Source organism: Centroberyx gerrardi, chromosome 12 (genome assembly GCF_048128805.1).
Source record: "Centroberyx gerrardi isolate f3 chromosome 12, fCenGer3.hap1.cur.20231027, whole genome shotgun sequence".
NCBI classification, from domain to species: domain Eukaryota; kingdom Metazoa; phylum Chordata; class Actinopteri; order Beryciformes; family Berycidae; genus Centroberyx; species Centroberyx gerrardi.
Window position 1 is genome coordinate 6804043 of NC_136008.1, and position 18468 is coordinate 6822510.

General features: G+C 42.9%; 1 protein-coding gene across 1 annotated transcript in view; it reads left to right on the forward strand.

Annotated features, from left to right (window-relative positions):
* The window catches only part of syngap1b (synaptic Ras GTPase activating protein 1b), a 96673-nt gene that overhangs the window by 62849 nt on the left and 15356 nt on the right, over nt 1-18468 (forward strand). Inside the window, exons 5-18 of the mRNA XM_071900968.1 lie at nt 1985-2138; nt 2511-2609; nt 4779-5018; nt 5983-6318; nt 6537-6681; nt 7364-7508; nt 7667-7903; nt 8438-8639; nt 9307-9509; nt 10374-10584; nt 10932-11567; nt 11861-12301; nt 12665-12838; nt 13323-13534. Coding sequence (XP_071757069.1) covers nt 1985-2138; nt 2511-2609; nt 4779-5018; nt 5983-6318; nt 6537-6681; nt 7364-7508; nt 7667-7903; nt 8438-8639; nt 9307-9509; nt 10374-10584; nt 10932-11567; nt 11861-12301; nt 12665-12838; nt 13323-13534 — 3435 coding nt within the window. The remainder of the gene's footprint in view (nt 1-1984; nt 2139-2510; nt 2610-4778; nt 5019-5982; nt 6319-6536; nt 6682-7363; nt 7509-7666; nt 7904-8437; nt 8640-9306; nt 9510-10373; nt 10585-10931; nt 11568-11860; nt 12302-12664; nt 12839-13322; nt 13535-18468) is intronic.

The window sequence follows — 18468 nt, forward strand, 5'->3', positions numbered from 1 at the left end:
CCCCCCACCCTTCTCTCTCTCTCTCTCTCTCTCTCTCTCTCTCTCTCTCACATGCCTCCCCATCCTCTCATGACCTCCCCCACTCTCTCTTCTCCTTTATTTCCCTCAATCTGACTCATTCCTTTGGGTCTATTTTTATCTCTCCCTCTCTCTCTCTCTCCATCTCTCTCTCCATCTCTCTCCCTCCCCTCAGTCCCCAACATGTAATCAGTGCTCTGCTGATGAACGTTATGATTGAATTGAATTATACAAAAACAGTGCGAGCGCGGGGAGAAGCCGAGAGAGAGTCGGACGCAACAGGGACTTCTTAGTAGGGGATATATCTTTTTTCTATCTTTTCCTTTCTTCGTCTTCACCTCCTTTTTCTCTGTTGGTCTTCGTCCTTCCCATCTCCGTCTCTGTTTAGATACCCAGTGTCATCATATGTCCGTCTCGGTGACTGTGTTTGCTGAGTTTGTCTGTGCGTGTGTGTGTGTGTGTGTGTGTGTGTGTGTGTGTGTGTGTGTGTGTGTGTGTTCCTGGAAGTGAGCGTGTGTGTGGGAGTACATGAGTGTGTGTAGGTGAGCGTGACGGACCGGCTTTAGCGGCAGCTCTATTCACGTGTTGCTCTGTGCCCTGCGCATACGGCTGTCAGGAATAACCATATTATTAAAAAGCACTGATATGGAAGTGTTTTTAAATAATGCGTATAGAGTTTAAAATATTGTATATGGAATTTAAAATATTGTGTATGGGGAAAAAGAATTTGGAAAGGTTGGATATGTTTTTAAAGCTTCATATGAGATGGTGTTAACTAAACGACAACAGAAAAATGAAGATATAACAGTTATTTGAGATAAATTTTGAATGCATGTTGGGAGGAGATGTGAGAGCAGAAACTGTAATGCAATATGAAAAAATATTCTACTTGATCTTGTGTAATTGCTGGAGCGTCCGTCTTGTTACATGCAATCATTTGCGTTTACACTCTAAAAATGAGATTTCACAGATCATTTCAGACTGAGTGTGCACAGCCCCGAGTTTGGGGTCACTTTCAGTTCAGTCCGTTCGGTCCATTGGATTTTCCTTCAAATTAAAATATTGAAAACCTCGTGGCATGACAAAGTTGATCTATCCACTGTTCCGCCTGTTAACAAATACTTTAGAATGAGTAGTTCTGAAATCCTCATCACTTTCAGTCTTCCAGACGTTAAATTCTCCCGAACGGCCACCAGTTTGTATAAACAAGATTCTGTTGTGTTTCTGTCCTTTAAATATGAGCACAGACAACTGAAGAATTCATTTCCAAAATGCTACAAATCCATTTTGGGGGGAAAAAAATAAATAAATACGTGAAGTGTTGCTACCAATCTCTCTCTATGCCTCTTAGCAATACAAGGTTAATTACTTTAATAACTTTTACTAATTAAAAACTTTTACTAATTCTGAATATTTTACAGTAGAAACAGCCAAAAATGTAAAAGTCAATGGAGGTGACATGATAACAGGGCCAAGAAAAATACAAAATAGAGGTTAAGCCCCGCCTCTCCATAAGGACTTTATGTATAGTACAGGATTGCATCATGTTTTACCACATAGAGCATTTCTTTGATAATCAACTGAACAAGACACATACTGTGTTTTCAGATGAGTGTCTTTACCTCAGCAGTGTGATATTCATATCATGGATATTGTATATATTTTAATAGCTCCTTTATTGCTGTAATTCTGAACATTATATGGCACATGTGTGGCTATTTGTCAATGCAAAAAGATAAATAATGATAAAAAGAAACTATTGTTGTTTGCTAAATCAACCTCCATAACAGGCACAGAATTTTAGAATCAATCAAGAAATATATTCAGAAAATCAGCCATTTCCTGTAGTTCCTTGTATACAGAATTTAAGCATTATGCTACCTTCAATAAGCATCTCTCTCCCTCTTTCTGTCTCCCTTTCTCTCTCCCTCTCTGCACATCTCACGGCGGCTGTCACTCCCCCCAGGACCCGTTTGATGCAGAGCTTCAAAGAGTCCCACTCCCATGAGTCCTTGCTGTCTCCCAGCAGCGCTGCCGAGGCGCTGGACCTCACTCTGGACGAGGACGCCATCATCAAACCTGTCCACTCGAGCATCCTGGGACAGGAGTACTGCTTTGAGGTGAGACCTTAGCTGCACAGTGAGCAGCAGCACCGACACGCTCACATACGAGGAAACGGCACGGGGTAAATGGCGCCGAAGATGTTGCTCCATCCTGACAAGTGACAGTGATTCTTACTGAATGGGACTGTGAATTGAAAATATTGTTTATTTTGTACATGTGTGAAAGAAAAAAAAAAAGGAAAAACAACCAGAATGTTCAAAATGAGCCCAAGTCCTTACATAATTTGCCACAGAAATCTGTCAGCTTTTCCGTAGCCGGAACATGACAGAAGCTGAGAGTGAATAGAAGACATTGTTACGGCACCTTAGTTACAGTCTCCATGGTTACTAATGGCTGTGGTTGTTGATGTTACCATTGGCTAACCTCAGGTGACTACGGCATCGGGAACCAAGTGCTTTGCGTGTCGCTCGGCTGCAGAGAGAGACAAATGGATCGAGAACCTGCAGAGAGCTGTCAAGCCCAACAAGGTGAGGGGAGAGAAAGGGATGCGGTAGAGGAAAAGGATGATCCCTCTGTCTGTGTGTCTCTCTCTCTCCTCCCCGTCTCCCGTTGTTGTCTGTTTTTTCAATAGGAGCGCACCGCTTCATTTTTCTGTGTGAACTCCATTCCGTGTCTGTGTGTGTCTGTGCTGGACAATATAATAGCTGCAATAAGCATATATTAAAGCTGCACGAGGCAACTTTGCATGTTGGTGGCTACAAAATGGCAGCGAGAACTTCCAGAATATCCAGAAGTCATGCAATGCGATGTCAGTAAACTGCACACAGCTCGCTCACGTTTACCAACCCGGCCGGTCTGTGATGCTTTACACCAAAGGAAACCAAAGGGATGAGAGAGGAGAAGATGTAACTTTCTTTGGACGGAGCGAGTTTTAGGAAGCGGCTTGTATTTTGCCCTTAAATTTCGATTTATCCCGTCCTGTGGGTGGAGAAGTGTCCATATCCAACACTAGAACTTGATTTGGGCAAATGGGGAGAATCTACAGCATCTCACTCCGTGGGGATGAGACGCTCTTCTCTACTGCAGCCCCACTTTGTGATTTAGACTGATAAGACGGAAGTATTTTTACATAAAAATCTTGCCTAGTGCAGCTTTAAGGCACAGTGATTTTATTTTCATCCTCACAGCTTAAAAAACCCCAACAGCGGACCTGCTCTGAGTAAAACAAATATCCTAATTTTGGTCCAGATGGATCTCATAGGTCTGTGAAATCGTCCCATGCCGCTCCTTTCTGTCTTATTGAAAAAGTGAACAGGCATGAGAGATATGTAACGGCGTCTTTGATGGCAACCGGGGACTAGGAGTTATTAAGCCAAACTGAGATGAAACATGTACCCGCGCTGAATGACTCATCCAGATGCTCGGGCTGCAGGGGTCCTGGCTGAGTCATGGAGCGCCAAGGACTCGACACAGGGGCTCTCTCCAAAAATCTTCCCCCCCCTACCCCTAAACAACAAGCATTGTGCATCTCCGACCAGATGCATCTGCAGAGATAAGACTCACTGCAGAGACAGGGATTACCATTACACTTCTTAACTTTCTGGGAGCTCTTAAATCCTTCTTGAGCTTTGAAATTCCTTTTTTTTTTTTTTGTAAAAGGAGAGCAGCCACTCCACCCTCCTTCAGTGTTTTATGACTTTTTTTTTTTTTTTTGATAGTACAATGGAGATATGACAGAAAGGAGGGAAGATGTAACAGGATAGCGTGAGCGAGGACTTGAACCCATGCTGGTGCGGCTTCGCGGTGTGTGCGCTAGCAAACTGAGCCGCCAGATGCCCCGAACATTCAAACTCAGAGGTTTGGAATTAACTATGTGTTGAGTTTGGCGTTGGTTATCGAAGAGCATACAAATGGAGAACTTAAGAACTTTGGATATCGCTGATGCTGATGTATGTAGCCGTCTAAATTAGGAATTAAATAGTCGGAGCCGAACAGGGGGGCGAACAACAATGGCATTTCGGCCCAGTTGAAGTGACTCAGCCCCCACTGACTAAAACATTACTCTCTGCAATCAGCACGGCGCTTTCTCCTCCCATGGGGGATGTCAAATATAGCTTGGGCTTTGTGATCATGATTAGGAAGTGCAGCTTTCTACAGCAACATCGCCGCCATTGTTTGTCCCTCGTCTTTGCAGCACATGTGCATTGTGTCATTTGTCTTTCTCCACGTGCAGATGGCTTTGTTTTTCACCCAGCCGGACCGTTCTCTTACCCTTATCCTCGCTCTTTTCTCTTGTTGTCCTTCTTTTCTGTGCCTCTGTCATCCTGTTCGCATCCGTCTCTCTATTTAAGTCCAGACTCAGGACCTATTTATTTAGCGCCAAACTCCCACCTTACCAGCCATTCCTCTCCTGTCGTTTACTTTCTTCTCCTACAGGCTGACCTGCTGTTGCCTGATGTTCTCGCTCTGATACACACACACACACACACATGCACGCACACACGCACGCACACACACATACAGCTCTGTTTGCATATCTTGGAATTTGTGACGTGTTTGTTCCTGTTTTGTTTTTGTCATGTTTTCACCTGCATTTGTGTACTTTGCTCTCTGTAAATCTTCGTGATGAACCCGTTTATTACATGCACTTCATGAATAAATGTGACTTCGCTTGACCTGACCTAATCTCCACGCAGGACAACAGCCGGAGGGTAGACAATGTGCTCAAACTGTGGATCATCGAGGCCCGCGAACTTCCAGCCAAGAAGCGCTACTACTGCGAACTTTGCCTGGACGACATGCTGTACGCACGCACCACCAGCAAGCCCCGCACCGACACCGTCTTCTGGGGCGAGCACTTCGAATTCAACAACCTGCCAGCCGTCCGCAACCTACGCCTTCATCTATACAAGGAGACGGACAAGAAGAGACGCAAGGTGAGGGAGAGGTCTGTGGGGTGACCTGGGAGTCCCACGAAGGCTGGTTTTCTGTGATAAAATTAAGCATATCTGTATTTCTTTTCTTTTAGCATCCTGCTGCTTAAAGCTGCACTATGTATTTATGGGAGTAAAAATGACTCTAATAATCAATCACAAATTCCTAGAACTGATTTTAAAAGTGATCTATGGCCTTTATCAACCCTGGCACAGTCCCCACCCCACCCCCACCCCTCCCGTCCCCTATACTTTCACAATAAAAGTAAGTAAAGTAAAAGTAAACTAGCTAATTAGAGCAGAGATTCAACAGAAACATCTAGTGAAAAGGTAATATATCATGATCAAAATACTGTAATAATAATACTGCTTTGTCATTTGCTTTTTTGGCCTTTAGCACCGTCCTCCATCGCTGAGCAATTGAGAATGCGAGTAGGTTGGGGGGAGCAGATTGGAAATACCAGTGGGCAGGGAGTTTTTGTTTCAGTATGGGCTGGAAAGTGAGTTTTAAAAGCCAGAAATAATGAGAATAATCGGCATAGTAATCGTTTAGTCATTGGTATTGATAAATAACCCTTAGATATATTATGGTAATTTTGTGCTCTGGGGCAGTAAAAATCTTACTTATTGCCGCTGTAAATCTTGTCATGTTTAAAAAAAAAAATTAAACTTTTTCAAGCAAAGAGAACCGATAGTAAGTCATGAATAAGCTTGTTTTTATTCAAAATATAGTAGGAGAGTAGGACTACCTGAGCAAAACAACTTATTTCCAGCTTCAAACAGCGTTCCAGGGATCCAGTGTTACTCCTGGTACTCATTATTTATTCAGTACTTCAGCTATATCATGAACTTTTTTGACATATCAGACTTTCACATTTCTTCCGTACAACTCCATAACGCAGCTTTAACTTTTCTGCGAGACGTGCTTATCATTCACAACTAATATTACTATTTTTTTTTTTTTAAGGAAAAGAGCACATACTTAGGACTGGTAAGCATCCCCATCTCAAGCATCACCGGCCGGCAGTTTGTGGAGCAGTGGTACCCGGTCATCCAGCCCAGCGTCCTCACCAAGGGAGCTGGGGTAGGAGGGGGGAAGATCATCAACGCATCCCTACGCCTCAAATCCCGCTACCAGACCATGAGCATCCTGCCCATGGAGCTTTACAAGGAGTTTGCAGAGTACGTCACCAATAACTACCGCACCCTGTGTGCCGTGCTGGAGCCCGTACTGAGCGTCAAGAGCAAAGAGGAGGTGGCCTGCGCGCTGGTGCATATACTGCAGAGCACGGGGAAAGCTAAGGTATGCGGCATTGATTCCTCTGGACTTCGTTTTAGACCGCAAATGTGTCTTTTAGCGTCACATTTTATGCCTGATGATACGTGGAAAATATATGTAAACAAAGCCCTTTCTGTCTTTATGACCAGAGAAATGAAATCCACGTTCAAAGTGACGTTTCTAACGTAATATAATAGAATGATGATGTTCACTGCACATATTTAAATTCTTCCTTTCTCCAGGATTTCCTATCAGACATGGCGATGTGTGAGGTAGACAGATTCATCGACCGAGAACACCTTATCTTCAGAGAGAACACTCTGGCCACCAAAGCCATAGAAGAGTACCTCAAACTGATCGGACATAAGTACCTCAAGGATGCTATAGGTGAAGTGGAGCATTTTGATACTTGACATTTGCATTTGCTGCTGTGTAGATTGAAGACATTGTGCAATGTTCACAAATTCATATTAATTTCAAATTCGGGAGATGGACTGGAGATGAAGTTTTGCAATGACAACATTTTTCATGAAAGGAAAAATCTACCATTGGATACTCTTAACACTGTTAGATGTCACCAATTTGTGATGCTCAGGAGTTATTTTGTGATGAAGTGTTGTAATTTTCTTTTTTGGTGTACCCACTTTCCCTCAACCTATTATTTCTACTTCTACTTCAGTTAGTGATTTCATACGTTTCCCAGAATGCCTTTGACGACCCCCAGAGAAGGGGCGTGAACTTGTTGCATTCAATTAAAGTTCGCCGTATGGGCGTATAAATATAGCTAGCTGGCCAACTAGTTGCATTGCATTCTGGTCTATTGAGGCTACCGTGGGTGGAGAAATTGCTCTCTCTTTCTCTTCTACAATGGATTTCACCTGTGCCGAAGTGTTTTCGGGTGGATGTTTCCGTTACCAGCAGGCGCCGTCTCAGATCTCCACAAGAAAACTGAAATGAACGCTGTTTTTAAAGTTTACATCCTGAATTAGCAGCACACTGAAACTGAATTGACCTTTGTGATATTTTGTACCGCTTTGCCGGCGCTAATGAAATGTCATGCGTTTTGCAGGGGAGTTCATAAGGGCCTTGTACGAGTCAGAGGAAAACTGCGAGGTGGATCCCATGAGGACACCGCCCTCTGTGCTGCCAGACCACCAAGCCAATCTCCGCATGTGCTGTGAACTGGCACTCTGCAAGATCGTCAACTCCCATTGGTCAGTAGTTAGGAAATGCAAAAAAATATCCCTTCGTATTGAACGTGTTTAGTTGTTTCTGCTATATTGAAGTTGCACAAGAGCTCAGATAATGAAGAAACTGTTAATTTGCCGACTCTCCCTTTATTTCCGATCCTTACATGCTTTTCCCTTCGCAGTGTTTTCCCCCGAGAGCTTAAGGAAGTCTTTGCCTCCTGGAGAGTGCGCTGTGCAGAGAGAGGGCGGGAAGACATCGCCGACCGCCTCATCAGCGGTTCCCTCTTCCTGCGCTTCCTGTGTCCTGCCGTCATGTCCCCGTCCCTCTTCAACCTCACCCAGGAGTATCCCGACGAGCAGACGTCCCGCACCCTCACCCTCATCGCTAAAGTAGTGCAGAACCTGGCTAACTTCTCCAAGTCAGTGCCGTTTTTTTTTTTATTACCGCTGTGCCTTAATTCAAAAGTTACAGTTCGTTTTATTTGATTGATTACTCAACAGCAAAAAGTAAAGTGTTAATTTAGCACTTTCTGAGTTAAATTGAACTCTTTTTTCGATAACATTTGGTCCTAACCTACAAAGTTTCAAATTTGAAAACTTGAAACACCACTAAACCTGGTGTTAGGGTTAGGGTGCTAGGGATTAGGGTTAGGGTTGCTCTGAGAACCAAATATAAAGTCAATAGTTTTGTTCATACTGTTTTAGAGAGTTAAAGATTTGATTGAAACTTCAAGATGACATAAACTGTTGTGGAAGAAACAGTTTGAGTCTGGTGGATGGGGCTAAAATAGTTTATCACCTGTTTATCACCCAAGGAGTTCACTCCAGTTCATTTTGACATTTAGTTGCCTACTTGTTTTTCTTTCTTTCCCTGACATTTTCTTTCTTTTTCATTCCTGCCCCCCCCCACTTGCTGCCCTCCTTCTTGCCCTTCCTTCCATTCCCACCTGCAGGTTTGGCACTAAAGAGGAGTACATGTGTTTCATGAACGAGTTTTTAGAGATGGAGTGGGGCTCCATGCAGCAGTTCCTGTATGAGATCTCCAACCTGGACAGTGTCAGCAACGCAGGAGGCTTTGAGGGATACATCGACCTGGGCAGGGAGCTGTCTATACTGCACAGTCTCCTCTGGGAGGTCATGGCTCAGCTCAGCAAGGTAAATAACAACAACCATGCTAATTCATTGGCACTATTATGTATAGTGTACACTGTATCCAAAAAAATACAATTACTCTCCAAAATTAGATATCCACTGTTTGGAAAAAAGTGACACCTACTTTTGTGAAATAACTACTTACATGAAAGCAACATTTCCTAGGGAATCTTACCGTTACTGGCTATCTTAAGAACTTTATAAAACAGTAACATTTTTGATGATATTTTCAGTTTTTTTGATGTATTATTTAAAGGTGAGGTAAGTAAGCCACTTGGGTTTTTATCACAACTGTACAAATGTGTCATTCCTTTCTCTTTCTCTTCCTTTCTCTCTGTTTTATCATCATTATTATTTCTGTATTTTTTAGTCATGTTTTACCACTGTGCAACTAAACTAAACTAAACTAAACTGTGATTGGGTGTATCTTTAATGATTGAGGCTTGAATTTTGACAAATATTTCTGAAAAGTGTCTAGAGTGTCACTGCCAAATGAGGCTATTAAGGGGGAAGCTGTCATAAATCACAGGCACCAAAAAAGGATATATAGCAAAAATGGATATATGGCATTTTGGAATGAAAGCCTGCAGTTATATAGGCTAATAAAAAAAGTTGAGAATAGTTTTGCAGATCAGCAGCAAAAGTCCCTCTCCTCTCCCTCCGACTACAGGATGCCATCATCAAACTGGGTCCTTTGCCCCGCCTCCTGAATGACATCAGCATGGCCTTGCGTAACCCCCACCTCCAGAGGCAGCCCAGCCATCAGACGGACAGGGTCCAGGAGAGACAGACAGAGAGGCTGCTGTCGCGGCCCAGCTTCAACAGGGGCGTCTCCTCCGAGTTCCAGAATCTCATGATGAGGGATCTCAATAGGTAGGCGGCGTCTGTGTTGGGATCAAGGGAGAACAGCGCCACTGAGCATTTGGGGTTTTTTACTGTCATTTTATCATCAAATGTCTCCTGCATCAAATAACTTCAACGTCAGATGCTGAAACTCTGATTGTGTGTTTTCAGTTTTTTGATTTTTTTTCATTTTGTTTGAAAAGGATGGTGATGCCTCAATAGATAAGTGATATTACAATAGCTGACACTGTAGAATGGATTCCTATATTCAGGATTCATACACAGGTCTGGAAAGTCTGGAAAAGTACGGAAAACAAAACAGATAATTTCCAGATCTTGAGAGATTTGGAAATTGCACAATAAGTGTGGAAAAAAGTAATGAAAAATGTTCAGTCCCGACACGCATGACGACTCATTTTTAGTTGTAGACCCGTTGACATTTGACATATTATGATATTGGTTGTTTTGAAGAATAATCATGAGACTTAGTGCGATATGGCCTACTTGACAGTCATGCTACCCTATCATTCTGCCCTAGAAAGGAAAAACTTCAATCTTGGCTGAAAATGAGATTTTGTCATTTTAGTATGTCAGCGTTAGATCAGAGGAGGATATAGAATAACAAATTTCTCAGTCAACAAGTCACCTCATTTTCAAAGGGCTTCTTACACTGGCAGTAATGAAAACCTTAAAGCCAATTTTTTCTCACATTCACTCTCAGCAGCTGCTGCCTTTTGTAGGGCAGCATTATATACTGACCTATATACTGACTGAAATCTTCAAATCCAGTTGAGAAAGGATGGTCTGGGAAAAGTATGGAATTTAAAGTGGAGAATATGGAGGAATACTCTCCCTCTCCAGCTATTGTACGCCTTACTCACCGCTGTTCTCCAGTTCTATAGATATCACTCGCTTGCCTTCCCCTACCTCTGGAGTCTCCAGCGGAGGGGTCATGCCATCCCGCACCCAGATGAGTTTCCAGGAACGTGACCATCCCCATCGAGCCTCCTCCAAAGATGTTTTTTACGTAACGCGCCCTCCTCTGGCCCGATCTAGCCCAGCCTACTGCACAAGCAGCTCGGACATCACCGAACCAGACCCCAAGGTGAGTTCCATCACATTGACCCGAGGAATCATCATCCCATCCAGTAGGTTTGTTATCTTGCTAAGCCAAAGTGAGGTTAGTATGACCCGCACGGTAGTCACGCTCGATTAGTAGAATTTGGCATTTTATGACACGAGGCTATAGTTTATCATGACATCTGCTTTTTCTCCACTGATTCACCTCGCAACTCATCCTAGCGGTATTTCCTGGGAAATACTTTGAGGCATTCCGGTTTCCAGGCCTCTCGGTAAAAACACCCGCGTCACCCTCACCCATGTCATCCGTGGCCACATAACATGACAAAATAACAGAGGGCACACTAGCCTCTTATATCCCTTATTATCTAGGTGCTCAGTGTCAATAAAAGCGTATCTATGATGGACCTCCAGGATTCCCGAATGAACAGCGTGTCTAACCTGCAGTCGGTGGACATGCTCAACTCCTCCCAGGCCTCCATCGCCGGCATGGGCAGCTTCGGCGGGCTGAGCAGCGGAGGCGGTGGCGGCCTGGGGTCGGGCCTGAGCAGCCAGCTGCGGGCCGGCGGGCGGTTGTCGGCTGGCTCTGGCGGCTCCAGCATGTCCGGCGGCCTTCGGCTGAGCCAGCTGAGCCAGATGGGCACCACCACCGACTCGCTGTCCCAGCAGCAGCAACAGCAGGCCGCCGCCATGCGCTACCCGCTTTCCTTCCAGAACCCCCTCTTTCATCTGGCCACTGCTGACGGGCCTCAGCAGCAGCAGCTCCACCACCAGCACAGCCGGGCCCAACCCCCACCGCCGCTCCTCCTGGCCCCGGAGCCCGAGCCCTCCCACCAGGCCTACATCCCCCAGTTCGCCCACGGGGGGTTCTCCCGCAGCGAGGACCTGTCCACCCTCAGGACCAGGGACGGTCACCTGGGCCAACCCAGCATCATCCACTCGCACAGCTACAGCGACGAATACAGCAGGGCTGACTATGGACGGAGGCAGATGTCCATGCATGTGCAGGTACATGTCTACTCATTGTATTCTCACGGCATCTCAACCATTTTCTACCAGTGTAACACATTGCCACGAAAATGGATCATTGGCTGCACCTACCATTGGATTACTGACTTGTAACTTCATTACAAAAACCTTTTCTTTGCTTACAAAGATGATCTAGTGGTGGGGATATACTAGATAACATAATCAACTGGACCTGACAAGCTAAGGCCAAAGTTTTATGTTCTGTTTCTCTAAAAAGAAATGAAACAAGGAATGAAAAAGATAAATGAATTTTTACTTATTTCCTCTCTAAGGATAACCTCCAACAGCAACAACAAATGATGGGCATGACCTCCCAGACAGGAACATCCCACTCCTCCCTGGCCACGCCCCCCTCCACAGTCCAACCTGTGCGTCAGAGTTCCGTTGCCCCGCCTCCCACTCAACGCGTCAAATCACAGACCTCCCATCAGCTGTCCGTTAGTGCGGCCGCTGCTCCTGCCGCTCCGGCTAAAACGCGACCGCAGAGCGGGAATCTCCTCCAGTCACCAGAGTCAGGCTACAGCGGCAGGCAGCAGGGGTCCCGGCAGCTGTCCGTCAAAGACAACACGGCCCCGGGCCTGCCCCACCAGCAGAGCTCTGTCAGGGAGAGCCAGAGTCCACAGGGAACCACCAATCAGAGCACTCAACAGTCACCACAGCAACAGCAGCAGCCACAGCAACAGCACCTGCTCAAACCCACCATGAGCAAACAGGTAATATCCGTACGCTCTGAATTCATTTTCTTCTCTCTATCTCTTTGGCTCCCCGGCCTCTTCTGCCTCAGTGTCTGTGTTCCAGGCTCTCTCCCATCAGTGTGTGTCTTTGTAAGATGTCAATTATATGGCTTTTAATTGTGTGCCTGTATGGCTTAATGAGTAGAGCATGGCACTAACACTGTCAGGATTAAGGGCTTGAGTCCCACCGGGGCCATCCGTGCTCAAAATGTATGAACTCGTGGACCTGTAATGCGCTTTGGATAAAAGCCTCCACAAAATGGCTCGTGTTATGAAATTGACTCTTATCCACTTCAAAACTCATGTTCTCACATTCGATATGCTGGCCTTCTTTTCCCTCAGGGCTCCCAGTCTCCCTCTACCCTCAATCCCCCGACCCCAGCCAATGAGCGAACTGTGGCCTGGGTCTCCAACATGCCTCATCTCTCGGCTGACATTGAAAGTTCGCGGATTGACCGTGAAGAATTCAAACTTAAGGAGTACTCTAAGAGCATGGATGAGTCACGCATGGACAGGGTAGGTATCGCTCTTCGGTTTCTTATGGACCTTTCCAATGCTTAAGATCTTTTTAATGCATAGTGTAAATGTGGAGGAACATTGAGTCATGTCTGTCAATACTGAGCAGATGGCACTCAGACGCTCAGATTCGGTCTTAGCAAGGAGGTCAAGAGTTCTCAAGCAGTGTGGGAAATTAACACCAGCCATCAGCCAAGTGTTGGTAAATCTTTGGTGGTGGTTGGTATGTTTCGCTGCTCTACCAGTCACTGTGGAAGGTAACCAACCATTTTCGGAGGCGGTTTTCTATTTTATGGCTGGTAGATAATGAATGTCTTTGGAGAATTTCCAAATCCACCAGCCACTGTGGCCACTGATCAAGAACTTAAGCTTCCCACCTAGGTATCAAGGCATCTGAACACTGGCCTAACGGTTTTAAACCCAAAATGATTCGACCAAAACGTCTAATTTTGCACTCTTTCTGTCTCTGGCTTCTCTGCCTCAGGTACGGGAGTATGAGGAGGAGATCCACTCCCTGAAGGAGCGCCTGATGATGTCCCACAAAAAGCTGGAGGAGTACGAGAGGAGGCTCCTCACGCAGGAGCAGCAGACCAGTAAGATCCTCCTGCAGTACCAGAACCGACTCGATGACAGTGAGCGGAGGCTACGGCAACAGCAACTGGAGAAAGACTCCCAAATTAAAGGAATAATTAGCAGGTAAATGCAGGCTGTTGTTGGGATGGAGGGCAAAAGACAGCTGAGCCATCATACACATGGTGTTTTGTAGGTTGGCCTTACATGAATTTTGTCCCAAAGTAAGAAATGCACCATGTGAGAAAAGTGACACGAACTCTAACAAAACGACTGATAGCATGTAATTAAAACAAATTATGGTACTTTTTGAAGAATAATTAAGTCCTTGGTTGACACAATAACACCTTACACATAGTATTCTATTTAGAGAGATTGAAATGTGAGCTGGAAGTAGTGATTTTTCCCCCCCCACGAAATGGATATATTGCATTTTGGAATAGAACTCTATTTAGAGGATGTTATCTTGCAAAGAATATTGGAGGGTAGGAGGTTGGTTTCAGTTTCATAAGCACTGCAGCCCTGGAAGAATGGGAAGGAGTTGTATATCAAAAACCAAAGCTGTAGATAAGACATGACATGACATAATGAGTGAGAGATTAAATGAAAGACTATAATAAAGGAGGACAGAGATCGGTATCTTCTTTGATAAGCAGGGCATCGTCCCATGGTGTTTGGTTCTTTTCAGCAAATTGAAGCTGGACAATGGAGTCATTGTAGTAAGAAACTAGCGTGGCGAGATTGTCCTCTAAGCTCTTGTAGCAAATCTACCATCGTAGTCTCATAACATGGTTTACTTGTTATTCAAGAACATCATATTTGGATGACTGCGGCGAACTCCAGTTGAGTGCTTGTGTGAAAATATGACGGTGCAGTTTTCGAGTGCAGTCTTTAGTGTTTATTGATCAACCTCAAAATTAAGTAGTTGATGGGAAAAGAGTGCAATATTGATCGTATCTCGGTGGTATTCAGGCACCAAAGCCAAACGTTTCCTCTGTCTTAAGGATGAAGCGCTCCTTGAACACTTTACTCTTGACTGCACATTGGCAATGTTGCCCTATTTAGTTTTTTTTTTTTTTTTTTTTACTGTGGGGAGAGTTGAGTTAACAGGCTGTGTAAGGAAAACAGTAAAGTCTTTTCTTGTTCACATCTTATAATAGTCTGTGGTCTGCAACTGAAGGGTAGAAGTCTGTGACAAAGAATATTGCCACTTCTAATCCACTCCAGGAAAGAAGAAATGGAATGAAGACAGAGACAATCCTGGTCGTCTTTTATGGGAAAACATCTTTAATGCCCTAACCTTGTACATAATACCACCCTTAGAACATCTTTTTCATCCTTTGTGCTATTGCACTCCTCAGCGGCCATTTTCTATGAACAAATAGAACGTACTGGTTGCTTTTTAACTGGATATCTGGATCATTTGAGATGATTCCAGCTTAGCTTAAATCTTCGACTGACTCTTCCACAAGATTGAATCCTAAAAGCACAAGAGGATTGAAAGTTTGATATGCTGTAACAAAGACTCGTCTGCACTTTTTGAAGCACTACTGTACAGTCTGCACAAAGCATTGTTTCGGATCTTCAGGCACAGGACTATGGAAGAATATGGCATAACATTAGCTCTTCCATTTTAGATCAAAGTGATCAAACACAACTGCGCGCACTGAAGGACTACTGATGTATCTTTCTGTAGAATGAACAAGGGAACAATACCTCTCTGCTTTATACATACAGTGCTGGTGGAACCTGATGGGGGAAGGGAGCAGAGTCACAGACAAAACTTGAATCGCTCAATGAATGATGAATATTCATAAGCGTAAAAGGAAGTGGCAGCATGTGCCAAATAATACAAGCATCATCAGAGCACTTAATGCAAAACCATCTTACAGTAAGTGAGCAAATCTGCTGGTGGAGTGTAAGGGGAATTGAAATTTCCTAATTTCCTTTTTGGTTACAGTTATAATTTGTGTGACTTTTATCATCCAATCGCACCAGAAGGAATGAACTCGCAGGCCTGGATGCTTCCAAGTCTGATTTTGCTCACCTTGTAAGTGAGCCAGACCACATCCTGAAGTGGTCAGGATTGCATTGTAATCAGAATTGTACATAGTCTGTCCAATCATAATGCGCATATGAGCAATGCAAAGAGATACAGAGAGTGTGGATGCCCAGAAATGTGGCCTCATACCATCACATCTTTATGATCGGACCTCCAAAATCTTGCTGACATGACAACCATAGCCTTATGGTTTTTGATCTTAAATTGACTTTTATGTTAAACTATCACATTGAAATATGTTGATGCCAATGGGAGCTCAGGCTCTACAAAATGGGTTTAAGTCATTATGTGGTGTTGAATTCATGGCTTCTACTGTAGGCTTGAAAAGCATCAATTCATTGGTGTCGAACGAGAATGCATTCACAATAATTCATAAATACAGTAATTTTAATTCTGCAATCAAAGTTTATTTGCAGAACTTTCAGTGTGGAGTTTCAAGTTCTGATCATCTTTCTTTCAGAAAAGCCTTAATGTTCTGTAGGTAAACTTTACTTTAAGCTCAGAGCAAATCCAATAGCTGTCTTTAGGCCAGACAAGACACCGTTTCTGTTCTTAACAATCTAATTTAAACCAAAGCCGAATGTCGATTTTTAGGTTATGCTAGGTTAAATCACTGAAACACTAAATCCACTTTACCTGGAGCACTTGCATCTACATATTTTTTTCTTTGGGATAATAATCCCATTAGTTAGCTACAGCTTGTCCTATTTTCTTTGTCAAAGTATTTTGATGCATTTTGGTAATAATTAATATGAATAAAAATATTAATCTCCCCTAAGCAGTTCCTTGTGAACTGAACAATAGAATTATCTTGGTTCCTGGAGAGCTGCAGTGAGTTTGCAGCAGTATTTTTTGATGGGAAATCAACAGTCTTAATTGTACCTGTCATAGTAATAAAATATTTTTATCTGTTATCCATAGCCTATTGAAGTCGGTGATGTAAGAGCCATAACAATAATAATAATATACTGAAATATTATATATGAATAAATTCTATTGTATCAATGAAATTATAAAATGTAACTATTTTAAACTTGCAATAGCTAACTTTTTAGTAAGAAATGTGCAATAATAGATAGAATTAGATTATATGCATTTACAATATGTCTACATGTACTATTTGTGCAAATGCACATCCAAGAACCAGAGAAGGTACATTGTATGCATTGTGTACATAAAGAAAAAGTAACTTCCTGCCTATAAAATCTTTTACCAGGTGCCGTCAATAGAACCAATCCAACAGACAGAATTATAAAAAGAATTATACATATATATATATATATATATTTTGATTTCATCATACATGACCTTGAATACTGTTAAGTGCGAAATACCATAGAGACAACAGTATGTTCTGCAAAGTGACGGTATGACACTATGACAACAGTATGTTCTGCAAAGTGTGTTCCTAAGTTCTCAACTTTTTTTGGCATATCTGTATGGTGTTTGTGAATTTATCTGCATTTAAAATGAAAGACTGCGATGGATATTGACACTATTTATTAAAGCGATAAGATTTCTATATCTGTATGGTTTTGCTGTATATGCTTGGTATGAGTTTTGATCTGCATTTCGTCATTGGTGGTGTCCAGTGACATGGTGGTCAGAATAGTTGTTTAAGAAAGTTAGACAGTAACGTCATTACAACTTATGCAGTTACGGTATGATTTAAATATTATTAAAAGGGCAACAACATCATTTTGTTTTCTTCCAGAAATATAGCTGATATTCTGGTGTCAGTATGTCCGCCTCTCTTTTTGTAGCAAGCATATATTGATAGGCTGTATAGATTGTACTACGTCAAAAAATTATGTTCAACTCTTGCAAATTAATTCATAGTGGTGATGAGTTTTGGCTTGATGTGAGTGTGAGCAATACTGGTCTGACTGATATGGCTAGTAGCAACAGCCAAGGGTTTATATTCTCTATTATACAGACCTGCGTCAAATAGTAGTTGCAAATAATTCTCAGTTTGTTTTAACCCGCATCGAGAACCAGACGGGTGGGGTCTACCGCGTCATCGCAAGTCGGATGTCGACAGGTAAGTTATCAATCACAGAGACGTATGTTAAATTGACTTTAAAATACTCTCCTGGGATTGTCGAAACCTTCTGGCATTCTTTGTGTTGTCCTGTGTGACTTGCGGCACAGAAGTTGGCAAAAACCACAGAAAGTATTTGCAACTGCTGTTTGATCCGGGTCTGTCAGTACATTCAGTTGACTTGATATTCTATTTGACACCTCTTGTCTCTTGCCTTTTTTCTCTGTAGCAAAATATTGACATCATGACCTCATGTTGGTAGATACCCACATTGTTTTGGCTGCATGTACGACTTGACCTCACAAGCACACTACTTGAAGCATAACTGGATATAAGTTTCTTTTTTTTGTAACATGTCACCCACATGAATCATTGTCTGCCTTTTGAAGTCATGTCAAAATCTTAATGCTGTATACCCATGTTACATTCCATTGTTTTTGAGACAGTGCCAATGTTTCTGTCATTGCTTATGATTGATTCTTTCTTTTTCCTATTATTCTTTTGTAAAATAACTCAACACTGTACATTATTTATGGAATAAAACATCCAAACACTTATGTTTGAAACTTCACCTGTGGATTTTCGTTCTTTATTAATGTCAAACATGAGCTTCTGTGTGTTCTGAATAAAGAAATATGAATGTGCTCAAAACAGCCTTCATTGACACAACATGACAAAATATCCATTGGTTTCATTGGTGGTATATTCTTTTCTTTACAGCAAAAAGTATTCATACTGCTTTGATAAATGGTGGCAAAAATGTATAAATAAATGTTCCTGTCAGCTATTTTACACAACAGCGACAATCTCTCTGGCCCTGTTGCCCCTGAGACACATTGACATACATTTTGCTAAGTCACTCCTCTACGCTCTTTTATAGATGGACAATATTGCAGCAAACTCCTCTCAACAGATGACAGATTGCAAGGATGTTTATTCAGCTTGTCAGCAACTGTC